The sequence below is a fragment of the Nicotiana tabacum genome, chromosome 24 (genome assembly GCF_000715075.1).
Source record: "Nicotiana tabacum cultivar K326 chromosome 24, ASM71507v2, whole genome shotgun sequence".
Taxonomy (NCBI): domain Eukaryota; kingdom Viridiplantae; phylum Streptophyta; class Magnoliopsida; order Solanales; family Solanaceae; genus Nicotiana; species Nicotiana tabacum.
The window spans coordinates 112,581,214-112,599,536 of NC_134103.1; the positions used below are offsets into that span (position 1 = coordinate 112,581,214).

Sequence of the window (18,323 nt, forward strand, 5' to 3'; positions counted from 1 at the left end):
GGAGGGCATCCCCAAGATCTTAATTACAATGAGTGCTTTCTTTGGAGCGGAGCCGGCATTCTGGGGAGTTTCACCCCGGGTATCCACGACGGTCTTTTGAGTTGGAGGGGGGTCGATTTCACGAGTCTCCCCCTCGGATGCATTGGAGTCCCCGTGATAGGTCGTCCTATGGGTAACAAAATTAGATTCATCCTCCAGCTCATCCCTAAGCTGGAGGAGAGAGTTGGAGTCCGACACTCGGGAATTGGATCCCCTCCTGGGCTTGCGGAGCACCCTTTTATTTGTCTTCTTCACCTCGGAGCCCGGGGAGCCCGGGGGTTTTCTCTTCCTCTTCTTTTTTCCTTCTATGGCAGCAACGGAGGGATCAATGGATGGAGGCACATCCTCATCCCCTTCCGAAAGCCTAAGTTCGGTGGTCTTAGGCAAACCTGCAATAACAAAAGGAAAGAGGAGTTGGTATAATAAATGATAGAAATATAGTATTGGATACACACAAAGAGGCCTTACCATGAGAACGAGCCTCCAATCGGCCCTTCGAGAGTCCGCGCCATGTGTGCTCAAAATACAATATTTGAGTACAGATGCCCTCGATCCATTCCTTTAACCGAGGAACCACATTCGGAACCCGAGTGACAACTACACAACCACAAGCATGAATGAGAAGATGGAAATTGAAGAAAAAGAATTTTGATATTTAAAAAGAGATTGCACTTACGAGACGCATTCCACTTCTCAGGAAATGGCATGTATTCGGGGGGAGGGGATCAAATCATTGATTTTCACTCAGACAAAGCATCCCTGCCAAGCCCTGGTTTCGGTCTTCGTTGATACTCGAAAAGGGAGCCTTGCTGGCCCGGCGAGCAAGCTTTATCAGTCCCCCTCGGAACATTCAAAGACTATATAATCAGAGCAGGTGGTCGATCGTGAACCGACAAGACTTGATCTTGTTCACGAAGTAGCGGAAGAGGATCATGATCCTCCATAATGATGGATGGATTTGACCAAGGCACACCTCGAACCTATTGCAAAAGTCTAGAACGATCGGGTCCACCGGGTCCAGTGTGAAGGGATAAGTGTAAAAATATAAGTACCCCTCCACGTGGGTAGTAACGGTGCCCTCGGGCCCGGGGACTACTACATCATTTCCTTCCCAATTGCAGTTCTTACGAACTATGGGAAGAACATCTTCAGTCACAGAATATATGTATCTCGAGACTCCTTCGCCCGGGTCTTATTTGCGCGAAGGCTTCTCGTCTTTAAAGTCATCTGCAATTGAGCAGCCCCCGGGAATGAATGCATTCAAAGGAGGCTCGGGGTCCGGTTCATTGGCAACCACATCGGGGGAAGCCGTTTCGAGGGTGACCACTTCAGGGGCAACCGCTTCAGTACCAGCGACCGATTGAGAAGATGAAGAGGCAACTTGTTGAGGAACGATTTTTGATGTTTAGGCCATTGTCATCTAGGGGAGTGTTTGAAAATTTAAGGAAAGAATGCAAGGTTTTGGAAAAACGGGTTTTGAAGATAAAGAATAGAGTATGAAGATTTAAAAAAAATCTGGGCAAAAATCTGGAAATTGAAGACCAAGGATGAAGATATGAAGGTTTGAAGAAGGTTTGATGATGGCGGGAAAGCTCGAAGATAGTAATTTAGTCAAAAAGTAGAAAAATAACAAAGGGAGGAAGCTTTTATAGGGAAACAACCGATGCTTTGCATTCGGGGGCAACCTGCCGATGAGCGACACGTGTCCGAAGTCCGAACTTAAATATATAAATAGAGTTTCATGACATGTTTTGTGAACTTTCTTAGCTTAAATAACTTTTTTTCCCTTCATTAAATTAGTAAGTAGGTTATGTTCAATTTCTTCTCAGTTTGTTTCTAGATAATTGAGGAACATGATTTTAAGAGGAAAGCGGTGGAGCATGTAGTTTAATTCAATTAACGTTAGAGTCAATATAGTGGAGATTTGGACGAATCCAGTGCTATACATCAGGTCCGCCACTGCAAATGCATATACACGTATTCTAAATAGGACACAATTGATATGGATCATACATATAGTTGACTCTAATTAATTTGAAATTGAGGTAGTGATGATTGATCCATCTAAAATTATTTCATGTGCATAAGTCAATAAAGACTAAGATCTTAAACTGAAGTTCCATTGTGGTTCTTTACTTTTACAGATGCAATTCAAATATACTCTCAAATGCAATGTCAGGTCTTATATTTTGCTGCTAAAAAGCCTTCTAGTCAGAAAAGAGGCAAATCAGTGACTGAAATTGAACTTGTCTCAACAAGTCCTATGGTCTTTTCAATTGTTGTAGCTCTTATCCTATATTGAGCTTGCCTCAATAAGTCCCATGTTGTCATGATCCAAAACCACCGCCGACCGTGATGGCGCCTAACTTCACTTGCTAGACAAGCCATTCATAACATTTGTCGAAAATAATAGCAAAGACATAATAAGTGAAACTGAAAGTCGAATAAGCATAGATAATACCAAATAATTACATAAATCCCCATAAACTAGTAACATGGAGTCATGAGCTCTACATTACGAATACAAGTATGCTAATACAAAATACTATCTGACACAACAACACCAACGATGACAAACTCAACAAAATCGTTCGAAACCAATCCGAAACTCACCCGAGCCCCTAGGGACCCCATCTAATCGTGCCAACAAGTCTATATACCTAACACAACTCGCTCGAAGGTTCAAAATACCAAAAATAATATCAAAACAAGAAATTAAGCATCAAACCAAATCTTTTTCAAGTTCTAAAGTTCAAATTTCTAACTTTCGACTAGAAGCGTCGAGATGGCCTCGGGTTGCACGAGACCCAAATCAAATATATGTACAAATCCAAAATTATTATATGAAGCTAATAGAATCATCAGATTACCAATCCGGGGTCGTTTACTCAAAATTTAAATATTGGTCAATTCTAACAACTTAAAGCTTTCAAAATGAGAATTCTTTTCCAAAACATTCCCCAAGCCTCTTGGAAATAAAAACCAACCTTACATGCAAGCCATAAAACATCAAATGAACCTAGTCTAAGTCTCAAATCGTAAAATGGAGTGTTAGAACTCAAAACGACCGATCGAGTCATTACAAAGAATTATTTTATAATCCATTTTAACAGTTTCTCACACACAACATTTCACTTGGATTACTTGAATATAATCCAAAGTAAAGGCCTTAATATCTTTACATCCTTGCTTGCTTTCTAATTCTCTTCGTAGAATCTCGAGGTTCAAGCCTTCTTGTTGATGTACAATCTAGAATAGAAAAAATAGAAACATTCTTATATGACCTTATGCCTCCATGTTATAAGTGTGATAGGCAACACACCATAAGTAGGACTCCATTAGACACGGTTTCAGGATACCTTAAGATATACTTAACCTAGTGCTCTGATACAAAATTTGTCACGTCACAAAAATGTAAGCACCATGGGTGGCTCTAGGCTAAGGCCACTAAAGCTTCTGCTTAAGGCCCCCATGAGTCAAAAACCCCCAAAATGTTTTCTATTAGTTGAAATTATTTATATTAGTAAAGATTTTTAAGCTAACAAAATATTAACATTTTGTTTTAATATACTACATTGGTTCTAGTTATCAAATATTTTATTAGTAGATATAAATATTTGAATAATTTAACTCAAAATTTTAAAATATTAGATAATTTTACACAGTGAAATACTTAAAAGAAAACTTAAAACCTTGAAAGAAAATTTGTTAAGACCAACAATTGTTTTTTGGTTATCTAAATTAATTGTATCTATTTGGCAAACCATTATCACATTACTAAATACTATTTTCTCACATCTTAAGTTTGGCTTTGGGCCTCCGATTTCATTGAGTCGCCCCTGATAAGCACGCCATGGTACTCAATGCCTTTAGCTCTTCCCGAGTGAACCACTTCAACATGTCTACCTATTCATGATTATTTCAAAGTCTAAAATAATACTTAAATATTTTAAAACTATCTTAAATCTTTTAGTTTAAAAATCTCTCTATAACTCAAAATATAATTAGGCCTTTGACCAAAATATATAAGTGCGGATGAATATGCAAAATAAAAATATAAATTATATCTACATGACTAGATCTCCCCATAGTGTCACTGGAACCTCTATGGACATAAAGGAATAAAATAAAATCTCAAGACATGAACCCACATATAAAAAAAAAAAAAGGGCTCACCAAGTATAGTAGAGAATGAAGGAGACACCTAGCTCATACTATCAAGTCCAATGCCACATTGGCTGAAACATCAAGTAAGTTGCCCCACGCAGGAGGTTGAGTAAAATTTCTATGAAATTATACACCGTAAGTATCATTGACCCCTTCTGATAAGGTTGAAACAATACTTTCGAGATACATAAAATAAATGAAGTACACTAAGGATGACATTTAAAAAAAGCAATAAGCATTCGAAGTATTTTCATGTAAACTCTAAAACATTTTAAAATTTTAAATTATTTCTAAAAACTGAATACATTTTGATAAACTGTAAGCATTTTGATAAACTATAAATTTTTCGATGGGGAGTTCCAATAGTTATAACTATAACAATAATCAATGATTGTCTGTTGACCATCCCCTGGTCAACCTAGGTTCTCACACGAAGGATATTGATGACGGTAACCATCGCCTGGTCACGAGGCCGCCTCACCCATTTGCTATGGGATTTTACGATAGTGCTAGCACGGTAAAGTGTCTTAATGAACAATATATGGCACGCATAAGCAATAATAACTATGGTCCTCCCAAGATATTTTTCTTTAAATTATATGACCCGTAAGTCCTACAAATATTTTCGATGATTGGCTCTTAAGGCCCGTAGCTCAATTCAATACTTTGAAATCGACAAAGTTCTTTAGGATTCGATAAATTGATAACTTTTGAAAATATTTCGATAAATTAAAATCCAAAAAGATAATGAGTTTCAACGTTTGCTATAATCATTTGATCCAAGTCAAGAGAAAAAAATATGGTTTTAGTGATATCATTCAATAAAAGTCATAAAATGACAAACAATACAAGTTATGACCATCTGATACTAAAAGAAATAATGTTAAAAATATGGATAGTAAGGTTGGATCACTCCAACGAATCCAAACCAACATTTAAATCAACATTAGCAAACTTTAGAATTTTTGGAATTGGTCAATAAATTCTTAAGGGAAGGTACATCTTAAATTACCTCATCTTAGCTTTTCGAACTACTCCAAACTTTTCCAACAAGCTCAACTCGTTCAACGATATAAATCTACAATATTTACATATGAACTTTAATAACTCAAGTTCAAAGAGTTCATCATAACCCATTTTCGGGCTCACAATCGGCATCAAGCCATCTAATGTCTTTTTTCCCGAATACCTCATGATTTGGGTAGTCCAAAATGCCATTACAAATTATAAATCAACTCAATGGAATTATTAAAGTCATTAATTAACTCAATCCTTAATCCCAAGTTATTGTTCATCTTTCTTCTTCCTTCAACTCCTTATTGTCAAGAACACCCATTTTGGGGTTACATTAATACTAAGTTCCAATTCTTTTTTCGTACTCAAATACACTCAACAACATCATTGGAACTTCATCATTAAAGAGGGAGTGGTGAAATTATCTTGTAGTAGCAAAACCTGTTCCTCTTTTGTCTTTTTTTTTGTTGGTAATAACTGTGAATATTACCATTAACAACAAAATTTTTACACCTAGAGAGCACCTAGTATCTGTTAGGCCTCATGAGATCTCTGCTAATTACATATCCGAGTAAACAAATATTGACATCTACGAGCTCTACCTGTATTCCTCATGCTCTCTAATCTAATCTTAACTTCTTGTTGTATCTTCGCTATGGTAAACTCTATATTTACATTTATATTTCTAAAGATTCTCCAATTCCTAGCTTGCCATGTATGGTATATCTAGCACTCCACACTGCTGCGACCATCTCTTTTTGAACTTGTTTCTTATTCCTTCTTTGTATCCAATGTAGGCTCTCTCTGATGCCCTTTTCCTGGAGCTGTATTCCTAACCATATAGACACTCCATTCCTGACTGTTGTAATCCATGCACATTCAGCAAATAGATGCGCCTGAGTTTTTAGTCTCCCTTGATCACATAAGCTGTATGATCCATCTGCCACTGGGATTTGCACCCTGAGAAGCCTTTCCTTTGTTAACAACCTATCTTGGTTGTCTAACCAGATGATAAATCTATGCTTGGGTTGCATCATTGTTGTCCATACTAAGCTGGCTTCCTGTATTCTCACCTGCTCCCCTAGTAACATGTTGTAGCTCTTTGTCATTGAATAAACACCATTAGGAGTAAGTGTGTATTCCCCATTATGATACCAACTCACCATAAGGCCTTTTAGAGAATTTAGCTTCTTCCAATACCAGCTGCAGTCAGCTGGAGCTTTATGATGTCATATATTACTTTCAGTCCTCATATATACTCTATGGACCCACCCAACCCATAAAATGTCCTCCTTCTTTGCCAGCTTCCATAGTAGTTTCTCTACCGCAGCAATATTCCACATCCTACAATTCTTTATATTGAGGCCTCCATATTTTTTAGGCGCACACATTTTCTCCCATGCAACTAGAGCCAACTTCCTATGTTCTTCTGAGCCCCCCAGAGATAATTCCAACACTTTTGATCCACCTGTTTAAGCACACTTTGAGGTAAAATGAAAACAACCCCCCAAAAGTTATATAAAGAGAACAACACAACATTTATAATCTGTAATCTCCCTACATAGGACAACTTCCTTGAGTAGGCACTAGTTATCCTATGTGTGATTTTACCAATTAGTTGATGGAAATCCATTTTGCTCCATTTCTTTGATGACAGTGGCAAGCCAAGATACCTGATAGGTAAAGTATCTACAGAGAATCCTGTACTTTCTAGTATATGTGCCTGAGTTGCTTCATCTATTCCAGCCAAAAAAATGTTATATTTGTCCACATTGGCCACTAGTCCAGTATCACTACTAAAATAAAATGATCTAGTGTTTCCATTACTCTTGCTATTGATCTAGTGTCACCTTAGCAGAAGATCATTAGATCATCAATAAATATTAGGTGAGTGAGCTTCAGGGCCTTGCATATAGGGTGGTATTTGAAATCTGGGAGTTCACTCATATTCTTTAATGTCCTTGAGAGGTACTCCATTACAAGCACAAACAGAAGAGGTGACATAGGGTCCTCTTTTACATTCAAAGTATCCATAACCTTGTCCATTGAGTTTCACAGAAAATTTTGTTGAGGTAACACATGCCATAACCAACTGAGTGAAAGTGACTGGAAACCCATAGCCTGTTAGTGCTTCTTCTATGAACTCCCAGCTCACCATATCACATGCTTTCCTCAAATCTATTTTTATTAGGCATCTAGGTGTTATTTTCCTGTTATAGTGTCTCACAAGATCATGACACATTGGCACATTGTGTACTAGAGATCTACCTGCCACAAAGGCTGCCTGATTTTCTGCCACCAAGTGAATCAGAGCTTATTTCAATCTTACACATAGGACTTTAGAGATATATTAGTACAAGATATTACAACAGGATATTGGTCTGAATTAGCTTACATATTCAGGATTAGAGACTTTTAGAATCAGAGTGATATTTGTTGCATTGATCTGCTTCAATAGCCTTGCATTGTTTAAGAACTGTAGTACAACAATAGTGACATCTCTCCCTACAATGCTCCAAGCCTTTCTTAAAAAAATCACTCCCATATCCATCTGGTCTAGGGCTCTTATTGCTATCTATGCTAAACATAGCCTTCTTCATATCCTTGTCAGAGTATGGTTAAAGTACCTCTATCTGTTGTTCAAATGTTAACACATGCACATTGCTCAAAAAACTCTTAAAAGCTTGAGTTCTAGTTGCTGCTTTGCTGCCAAGTAATTCTTGGTAAAACTCCACAAACAGTCTAGCTATTCTTTTGGCTCTGTGTGTATTACATCTAAAGTATCTTTCAACTGTGTAATGCACTGTTGTAATCTCCTATGTTTAATAATAGAGAAGAAGTACTTAGAATTATCATCTCCAAGTTGAATCCATGTTGCTTTGCTTCTCTGTTGTAAGAAGCCTTCTGCTAGATATGATGATCTTTTAAATTTTTGATACTTCTCCCTCTCCTATGCTTGCAGATTTCGCTCTCTGGGAGTAGCCCGCAGTGCTTTCTATATTTGCTCCAATTTAGTTCTATCCTCCTCAGCTTCAGTTAGAATGTTTCTGAAATACTGTTTGTTGAGCTCCTTCAGATTCCTCTTTAATGGTTTCATCTTCTTAACTACTTGTAGCATAGCACATCCCGACTCTACATTCTGCCAAGTTGTTGTCACTACCTCCAAAAACTTAGGGTGAGTTGCCCAAATATTGCAATACTTGAAAGGTTTGCTAATCCTTCCAGGTGCATTAAGTAGTTCCACCTTGATAGGAGAGTGGTCACTAATGCCTGCTGGCAGGTAGTTGGCTATGTATGCAGGCATCTGGAGCAGCCATTCATTATTGATAAAGGCCCAATCTATCTTACAAAGCACCTTGTGTCCCTCATGCCTGTCACTTCATGTGTATCTACTTCCTTTAGGAGGCAGTTCCAATAGTTCATAAGACTCTACACAGTCTTGAAACTCCATGACTTCATTGAGTGTGATTGAGTTGCCCACAATCCTGTCATCCATGTTAAGCACTGCATTGAAATCTCCCATGGTGATCCATGGTCCACTGCAACTTCTACTTATATCATTAAGATAGTGCCACAATACTCTCCTATCCTCTTTGGCATTATGTGTATATACCACTATTAGTGTGAAAGTTATATTCCTGTTTGTCACCCTACAAGTTATTGCATGTACATTACTTGAAATTTTGTTAACCTGAAAGAGATTTGGCCTCCAAGTTAACCAAATCCTCCCATTATAAATGCTCAAGATTGGTGACATACTCCCCACCTCCAAACAGTTTGCCTGTCACCTACTCAATCTTATTTTTTTGATTTTTGTTTCTACCAAACCTACCAGTCCTACTTTCTCTTTCCTGCAAAGGAGTTGTACCTCTCTTTGCTTATTCGGGCCATTTAGGCCCCTTAAATTCCAACATAACATGCTATTCATGGCCTGAGAGAGGTATAGAATTCCCTCCCTCATTTCTAACTTTACTGGCTCCTTGTCCTCTATTGCTATGTTCTGCCCAGTACTTGGAATGCATTTTTGTTCTGAGCTTTTACTCCATGGTTTGATTGCTTCTTGCTTGGGTTCATGGGAGTAATCCATGCACTTTTACCAGGTTGTGGATTGGTTCCCTGAGTTTTATCAACCCCTTTACTTGTTCCTGTTTCCTTTGAAACCTCAGTTGCTTTCAAGTTCTCAGTTGCTACTACTGTTCTTCCTTGTGTCTTTGGTTCTTCTGCTATATTGTGCCTCTCTTCCTCTAGCTTCTTTGGAGACTCTTGCTGGGGTTGTTCTTCTTCCTACAGTTTTCTTCCACATGGCCAAACTTCTAGAAATATTTGCATATAGTAGGTTTCCAGTCATAGTGTACTCTCTGTTCCACCAGGCTTCCCTTCTCATTCCTGAAATACACCTTCTCATCTAGGTTTGTATCAATATCTACTTCAATCAGTAGTCTAGCAAAGTTGATCCCCATCTTTTTCTCAGTGTTTTGGTCCACCATTAGCGACTTCCCAATCAAACTCCCAATTTTGCTAAGTCCCTTAGGGCTCCAATATTTGAAGTCCAAACCTGGCAATTTCACCCATATTGGTAATGTGTATAGCTCTTCTCTAGTGAATTCCATATTCGGACTCCAAGCCTTTACAATGAATGGATTGTTGTCAAAATGATATATACCTCCTTGGATTACCTCATTCTTCCCCAATTCTATGTCAAATCGTACTAATACAATGTCATTTTTCAGCATCACTACTTTATTAATGCCATGCTTTGCCCACTGCCTTTGTATATATCCATTCAATACCGTGAATGGAGGATGTGCCCCCAATACATAGCATACCATTGCATATTTTTAGTATGTTATTTTAGTGCTTTTGTCCTCTATGTCAATTTCACAAACATGTAACTCACCATGCTTTTCTGGTTCAACAAAATCAAGTTTGAAACCTGCGTTTGAGACCTTGGTAATGTCGAAATTATCCCAAATTGAGCTTTTTGTTGTCATCTCCACTGATGCGTCCACGTCCTCTGCCCATGTCATCCTTCGATTACTACTCGAACTTTGAGTTGGGGTTAATTTCTCAGTACTCTGAAGATCTACTGTTCCATTGCTTTGGTCCATGATTCCTTCAATTACTGCTTCGCTCGACACTTGCATGTTGTCCTTTGTCCCTTTTGGCTAAGATCCTTTCTTCCTTTGGTGATTTCCTCCATAAGTTGCATCTTCCTGGGCCATTAATGCCTTCTGCGAGGGAATTCACACTCTCTTTTCCATGGATGGCGCAGGTTAAGCTAACATACATCGAGAGAGAAACATATCCCGCCCGCTATTCCCTCCTCTTTTGTGTTCTTGAGTACTTTCTTGACCAATCTATATTTCAGTGGTTTATTTGGGTTACTAATGACATTACGACTTCAAATCAACTAAAAACTATTCAAGGAAACTCACGTCAATGGTTTAATAAATGCCTAGTCTCGGGGGTCCCCTTCAAAGCTCTCCAACCCTCTTTCTCACGTTGCAATTGAAAGGGAATAGCAGACAATGCTTATTTTTTTCTTTAACAAGGCCTCTTTCTATCACTCGAAAATAAATTTAACACTTTACAAAGTGCTGATGACACTTCCAAACAATGACTTGTTCATCCTACCATAATTCAATTAAATTACCAACTTTGTGAAAATTCTTAAATACTAAAGAATCATTCTCAGGATTGTAATTAGCCTAGATTAAATACCAAAATAGACGGGGCTTTACAGATAGAGCTACGGACTATAAATGGTGATAGAATATTTCTGGTAAATGGATAGAGAGACAACGCTATTAGGGAGAAAATTTTGATCACAAGAAGACTAAGGTCTACCTCGCAGATGAATATGCGAGGAGTCTGCATCGTGACGCTACGTTAAATCAGACGCTTGGGAGGCACCCAATTTTATCGTTTTTTGTATAGTATAGCTAAGTGTTAGATTAGTATTTTTGATGATTTTTTGTAGTTGCTTGTGTCGTATAGTCATAGGCAAGGAGTGGATTTCACAATAAAACCAGCAGCATGTAAAAGCTCGGGACATAAAAGGGAAACCATGCACTGCTGCAAGGTTGCAGAAAGTGAAGCCAGCAGGTTTAGTGCTCAGGTCTTCGCGACCAGAGTGGGTTATATCTAGAGCGCGACAGGTCTTCGCGACCAGAGTGGCTATTTAGAGATTAGCCAATACTTATTTTGTCCTAAAATTTTAAACTAAAAATCTTAACTTCAGGACAATTCGGGACACTTTTGTCCGAAAGATTGAACTGAAAAACTGAAATTCAGGACGCATTGACTAATTTTTAAATAGCAGCCCTGTACAGTGACTACCTAGTGTCATTTTCACATCTTTTGATCCATTAACTCACCTACCCATACCCCTTGTAATTCAAATAACCTACCCTCCTCTTTAAACAAAAGTGGAGGCATATATTATATATTTTTACATAAATAGCCGGTCATATTATTGTTTATTTTTTCTAACCATATACATAGATTATACATTGATTATATACAATTATATACATATATACATAAATTATACATTCACTGGCTATTTTTAGTTCGGCAAAGAGCCATAAATAGCCCTAATGCATGCTATTTAGAGCGTTTATACCCTCCGTTTCAAAATCGGCTCGTTCGTAACCCTCTCGTTAACCAAACAGCCCGGAAATGCCATTATTGACTAACAAAGCCGATTTCTTCCTTTTAAAATTTCAAAGTAGCTTTTTTTTTTTAAAAAAACGCCACATTTAATTAAACGGCAAAGGGCCAAATATACCCCTATACTTTCGAAAATGGTCTAAGAATATCCCTCATTATATTCTTGGGTTATCTATACCCCTGCAGTCATATTTTGGGTTCAAATATACCCCTCATTTAAAAGGAGGGACACGTGTCATCGTCCTGTTGGTCAATTCTAAATATCTCCTAATTAATTAAAAAGACCCATTATCAATACCCGAAAAATATTTTTTTTTGTAAAAACTGGAAAAAACTAAAAAAACATTTTTACTAAAAACTGGAAAAAAACGAAAATATTTTTTTTTCCAGTTTTTACAAAAAAACTTCTTTAAAAAAACTGAAAAATATTTTCTAAAACAATATTTTTGTAAAAACTGAAAAATAATTTTCTAAAGCAATTAAAAACTGGAAAAAACTGAAATATTTTTAACTAAAAACTGAAAAAAAAGAAAATATTTGTTTTTTCAGTTTTTACAAAAACACTGCTTTAGAAATTTGCTTTTTAGTTTTTTTTCAGTTTTTACAAAAATATTGTTTTAGAAAATATTTTTCACCTTTTTTTAAAGCTGTTTTTTTGTAAAAATTGGAAAAAAAATATTTTCGTTTCTTTTAGTTTTTAGTAAAAAAAATTTCAGTTTTTACAAAAAATATTGCTTTAGAAAATTGATTTTCAGCTTTTTTTTTTTTAGTTTTTTCAAAAACATTGTTTTAGAAAAAACCGAAAAAGCAGTTTTTTTTGTAAAAACTGAAAAAAAATATATTTTCGTTTTTTTCTGTTTTTAGTAAAGATAATTTCAGTTTTTTCCAATTTTTATAAAAAAAATTGCTTTAAAAAATTATTTTTCGGGTATGATTAATGAGTCTTTTTAATTAATTAGAAGATATTTGGAATTGACCAACATGACGATGACACGTGTCCCTCCGTTTAAATGAGAGGTATATTTGAACCCAAAGTATGACTGTAGGGGTATAGATAACCCAATAGTATAACGAGGGTATTTTTAGACCATTTTGGAAATTAATGTATTTGATGGGCTTGGTATTTACTTCTTGTGTTATGTTAGTTTTAAGTTGAGTTGAATGACTACTTTTATGAAAGCAATATTCTTGCTTGAGTTTAATTTTGTAAGCTGAGCAGTATTTGTGAAAGTATCACTCTAGGTCTATACTCGTGTGCTTGTTATATGTGGTCCTGATAACAATGGCAGGGATGGTCTTGTAGCTGCTCGACACTTGCATCACTTTGGTTATCCAAAATGAAATACTAAACCTCCTTTTGCTGGTTTAGTCACCCAGGTAAAGGATATATATAATTAACATGAAATTCTTGAAGCTCAATATTTCTAGTTTATTTGATATGTTAATGGATGCGAGAGTTTCTGTAGCTTGAATCATTGTACATGGCATTGTATATGGATGTGAGCGTTTCAGTTCCATTTTTGCTCGAGGACATAATATATAGGCAGTTCCATTTGTTATTCAAACTGGCTTACAGTAGGATATAGTATATGGGCAGTAAAAATATTTTTTGCTTCGTAGATGGTTGCAAGAAATCTCACTTTCTTTAATGAGCTTGTCTTTTTTTTATTGTATATTGTCTTCCTTTTCCATAATTTTTTTCCTTTAAAATGAAGATACAAGATTAATCTATTGTGATTAGCAAGTACATGTATCCACCACCTAATTCCCAACCCCTTTAGTTTAGTTGTTTGAGGCTTGAGTTCATAGGAATTTTTGTCAAAATTGGGCATGTCGTGACTTGATTGAATATGAGGTGATAAACGACAAGTCTCATTACCTCGTCACTTTTGGGAAGCTAATCCAATTGCACCCTTTTTGAAGAACTTGAACAAAATTTATGCATGCTACATGTTCGATGAATTGCTTGTGAGAAGAATTTGCTAGCCAGTGATCGGTGAAGTCTGTTACAGAGCATGGTGTGGGGATAATTAGGAGTAAGTGTGGGGGTGATAGGGAAGGGTTTGGAAATGCACCAAGGTTGCTTTGCCCGATGGCTCACGAATGTCCTGCGTGCGCGAGGGGTGTGCATAACTGTCCGCTTGCTTGTGATTGTATTGTATCGTTTCTTTTTTTCTTTATTTTAGGCTTGTATTGAGCTGTACTATTAGAGTAGCTAGTTAGTGTCAACGAGGGGACCGATAATGTTATGATCACTTTGTTATGGCTCGTGAGAAAGTCAAGTGCATCATTCATATGCTGCAATGTTGTGTGCTACTTGCGAATCATATCTTCTGTTGAAAAGGGGAAGTCTTGAGTAACATTAGTTCTCTGTTAAGGTGAAAATCGTGTTTGCTAGGCTCTTGGTACTTAAACTGTGCACATGCTTGAGTTTTAAATGTGGGGTCGTTTTGACCCGCCCTTTTTGGTGTAGTTTGATTTTATGAGATCCATCTAATGTGTTGCATATGCTTTGCAGGTTTAGATACAATGGTAAGTGAAAAGCAAGCCAAAGCCAAGGCTACTGCAAAGCCTTTTCACTTCCACCCGATCTACTAAGAAACGAATTCAGAGTGAGGCAGTATCGGGAAGTCTAGCCAAAGGCAAGCAAGTTGCTGAGAGTTTCATGAGACCACCAAAGAGGTCTTGGCCGGAAATTGAATTCAGCAATGACAAGGCTAGAACCACGGGCGGACCCACATGGTGTCAGGGGTTCAGTTGAACCAGCTTTGTCGAAATATTATACATACGGCGTATATGGATATATTACGTTTAACAGAGGAAAATTACTACTATAAAAAAATGTTTGAACCCGCTTTAACACAAGCATGCTCCCAGTGGAGGTCGAGCGGGTTTAAAGTGTGAGAGAGGTGCTAGGATCGAATCCAATTTGGGGCGTTTCCCAATTTGTTTTTTAATCCATACTTGAATGGAGTGTGTGCAGCTGAAGGCCAAGACCATTTTTGTTTCAAATTAAACATCATCCTTCAAATTTATTACTCTCATGCTCTCTCCTTTGTCACTTTACTATTTCGTTGATTTCTATTTCTCCTTCTCTTTTTTCTGCAAATAACTTCTTATTAGTACGAAGGAAAACTCTAGATTTATTTAAATATCTTGGAGTTAATAAATATTTGTTAAATTAAATTTTTTGAAGTAAAATTTGTTAAATTAAATAAATAAATTTCTTAGAATAGAGATAAATAATTTTTTTAACCTTTATAAAATATTTTCAGTTTTGTTAAAATTAAAGAGTACCAACTTTAAAATGATTTCATTTTGATATTGTATTAAGAGCAAAAAAGATAATAAAATGATCAAACCCTACTTGTCATACCCGACAACAAGTCACCACTTATGCTATTAGACACCTTCGTCTTTGACTGAACCTGTTTGCGTAAAATCCTGGATCTGTCACTGACTAGTACATAGTTCCATGGGTTTGAACCATATGTGCGGTATATTTTTGAACAAAGGCATTAAAGAAGCGGCACTGAAGAAGAACTTTTATGAGGTATTGACAAAAATGAAGGCACTAAAGCTGGACAATCTATTGAAGCCACTAGGATATGCCAAATTGAGCATGGTTAAGGAAATGTAGGCCAACTGGAACTATCATAAGGATTGTCTAGAGGTATGGGGGACATTGGTGGACCTATCACGAGAAGCTTTATGTAGATACTTGGGGCTGGGAACTTTGCTCCAGGGACATTCACTAAGTTAATTTATCCACAGTCCATCTTACACGGTCATTCATCATACATTATGCGGAGTGGACTCCGTTGCCTAGTGGATCTGTACTATTGTAAATACACACCTTGAGATGTACATATTTGATTTTCATAGGGCAGTTCAAGTGTGACAGTTTTATCTAGGCCCGCATTGAGCCAGCTGAGCATAACTACGATTGTACGCGAGCCTGTGTGTGCTTGATTTGTTTTCTAATGATAAGGAAACCTATAAATATTGCGCAACTTATACTTTGATGAATGCACCTGTCACGACCCCAATTTTCCTCCGTAGAATGTCGTGATAGCACTTAATCTTTAAAACTAGATAAACTTAATAATTTTGCGGAATAATTGAATAAAAAGCTAAAACTCAAACCTCAACATTTGAAATAAATAAAACTTGCGATTCAAAATAGTTACAACTCCCAGAACCTAGTAGAAATTAGTCACAAGCTCTAAATAAAATTACTAAATATCTCTATATATCAGAGTCCAATGAGAAATAAGGAAAATAACATAATATAGATGGAGGGGGACTCCGAGGTCTGCGGACGCTGGCAGATGTACCTTGAAGTCTCCACGTGCGGACTAGCTCACCGGTACCTGATCTAGCAGGTAGTACCTGGATCGGCAAAAAATGATGTGCAGAAGCATAGTATGAGTACACCACGACGGTACCCAGTAAGTGCCAAGCCTAACCTATGTAGAGTAGTGACGAGGTCAGGTTAGGGCCATACTGGAAATAATAGGAACAACGCATAAGATATAATAATATAATGAAATGACAGAGATGTGCAACAATAGAACTTCACAAAAATTGCCAAGGCGAACGACCCGATCCCATAAGAGTGTGGTACATAATTCTGCCGAGACAAACGGCCCGGTCCCATAAGAAAAAGAAGCTTTAACGGGTCCTTGACCCCACTTACAAATATACGTGTGAGTTATGAAATTTAAAAAAGCTTTTCGATGAAAATGCATAAAGAGAGAGAAATTCATAGGGGAAGCATAATTATTCCGCGGCTAATCAAGTAGCTCATTAAATCTCTTACAATAGCGAGTCTATCACTCTACACAAGCCTAGTCTCAAGTCGTAATGCAAAATAAAGGAATTAAACAGGCAAGGATAACACAAATAGTACAATTAAAGCATGGCGTAAACCAAAGAATACCTGGACAAATCATAAATCCTAGCATATGCACGGACACTCGTCACCTCATACGTGCGTATTTCCCACAACATGTAGCACATAAGAATATAACACCTACATGGTAAATTCCCTCTCACAGGGTTACACAGGAGACTTATCTCGCTCCGAAGTTTCATAAACGGCTCCAATGCCTCTCTAACATCTCGACTCAAAGCCAAACGATCCGCAACTAGTCAAACAATGTACAAATCAATTAAAATATACTCCAATGCTTATAATTAATCAATTTATAATAATTCTCAACTCCCCTCGAAAAGTCAACCATCGGGCCCACGTGCCCGAATTCTGAATATTTGCGAATATAAACTTTATCCATAACATCACGAACTTAAATATATAATTTATTTTAAATTCCATGTCCAATTTCGTGGTCGAAATCCAAAAATATGATTTCTAGGTTTTTCTTCAAAAATCCTACAATTTCCACCAATTCCATGTTAAAATATATATATAATCCATGTAAAATAGTTGAAAATTGAAAACCATTATTTACCCAACCATAGTAGATGAAAACCCCTCTTCAAAATTGCCTCCAACCGAGTCTAGGGTTCCAAAAATGAGAGAATGTATCCAAAATCCCGTCTCCCAGCCCTTTTACCCGGTGCATATGTCGCATATTCGCAATTGCGTACCAAAGAAAAAATCTACAGACTTCGTAATTACGAACAAATGTTCGCAGTTGCGAACCAAGGCAAAAATCTACAGACTTTGCAATTACGAACAAATGTTCGCAGTTGCGAACCAAGGCAAAATTCTACATGCTTCATGTAATGACCCAACCAGTCGTTTTGAGAGTTGTTGCCCCGTTCCTCCATTTTCTGCTCCTTTTGTATTCTAAAGTTGTTATATGACTTACCGGGTTAGTTGGTTCGAGTCTGGAGAGATTTCAGAGTGAATTGAGACACTTAGTCTCTTAATTGAAAGCATAAGTTGGAAAAGTTGACTGAATATTGTCTTATGTGTAAATGACCTCGGATTTGAATTTTGATGGTTGCGTTAGCTCCTTTAGGTAATTTTAGACTTAGGAGCGCATTCAGATTGTGATTTGGAGGTCCGTAGTAGAGTTAGGCTTGAAATAGAGAAAGCGAGAATTTTTGGAAAGTTTAACTGGGAGTGGACTTTTTGATATCGGGGTCAGATTGGATTTTCGGAAGTTGGAGTAGGTTCTTGGTGTCCTTTACGACTTGTGTGCAAAATTTGATGTCAATCGGACATGATTTGATAGGTTTCGACGTCGTTTGTAGAATTTGGAACTTTCAAAGTTCATTAGACTTGAATCCGTGTGGAATTCATGTTTTTGATGTTGTTTGAGGTAATTTGAGGGTCAAGTAAGTTGGTATTAGGTTATAAGACTTGGTGGTATACTTGGTCGAGGTCCCGGTGGCCTCGGGTTGAATTCGGGTGGTTAACAGACTTGGAAGTAAGTTGAGGAAGCAGCTGAAGTTTTGTT

General features: G+C 37.1%; 1 protein-coding gene and 2 long non-coding RNA genes across 3 annotated transcripts in view; 1 reads left to right on the plus strand and 2 right to left on the minus strand.

Moving 5' to 3' along the window:
* Positions 1–7,667: 7,667 nt before the first annotated feature.
* LOC142178621 (uncharacterized) lies at positions 7,668–10,643 on the minus strand. Its single transcript, XR_012706891.1, has 2 exons — positions 9,049–10,643; positions 7,668–8,945 (listed from the first exon to the last, which is right to left on the minus strand). It is a non-coding gene; the product is annotated as an uncharacterized LOC142178621 (long non-coding RNA).
* A 2,514-nt stretch (positions 10,644–13,157) lies between these two features.
* On the plus strand, positions 13,158–14,930 carry LOC107767197 (uncharacterized). The gene is made up of 2 exons (XR_001643863.2): positions 13,158–13,269; positions 14,411–14,930. It is a non-coding gene; the product is annotated as an uncharacterized LOC107767197 (long non-coding RNA).
* A 1,096-nt stretch (positions 14,931–16,026) lies between these two features.
* Positions 16,027–18,323, minus strand: part of LOC107767207 (protein TORNADO 2-like) — a 34,073-nt gene continuing 31,776 nt past the window's right edge. Inside the window, exon 2 of the mRNA XM_016586130.2 lies at positions 16,027–16,361. Within this exon, the coding sequence (XP_016441616.2) occupies positions 16,251–16,361 (111 nt within the window). The 3' untranslated portion in view covers positions 16,027–16,250. The remainder of the gene's footprint in view (positions 16,362–18,323) is intronic.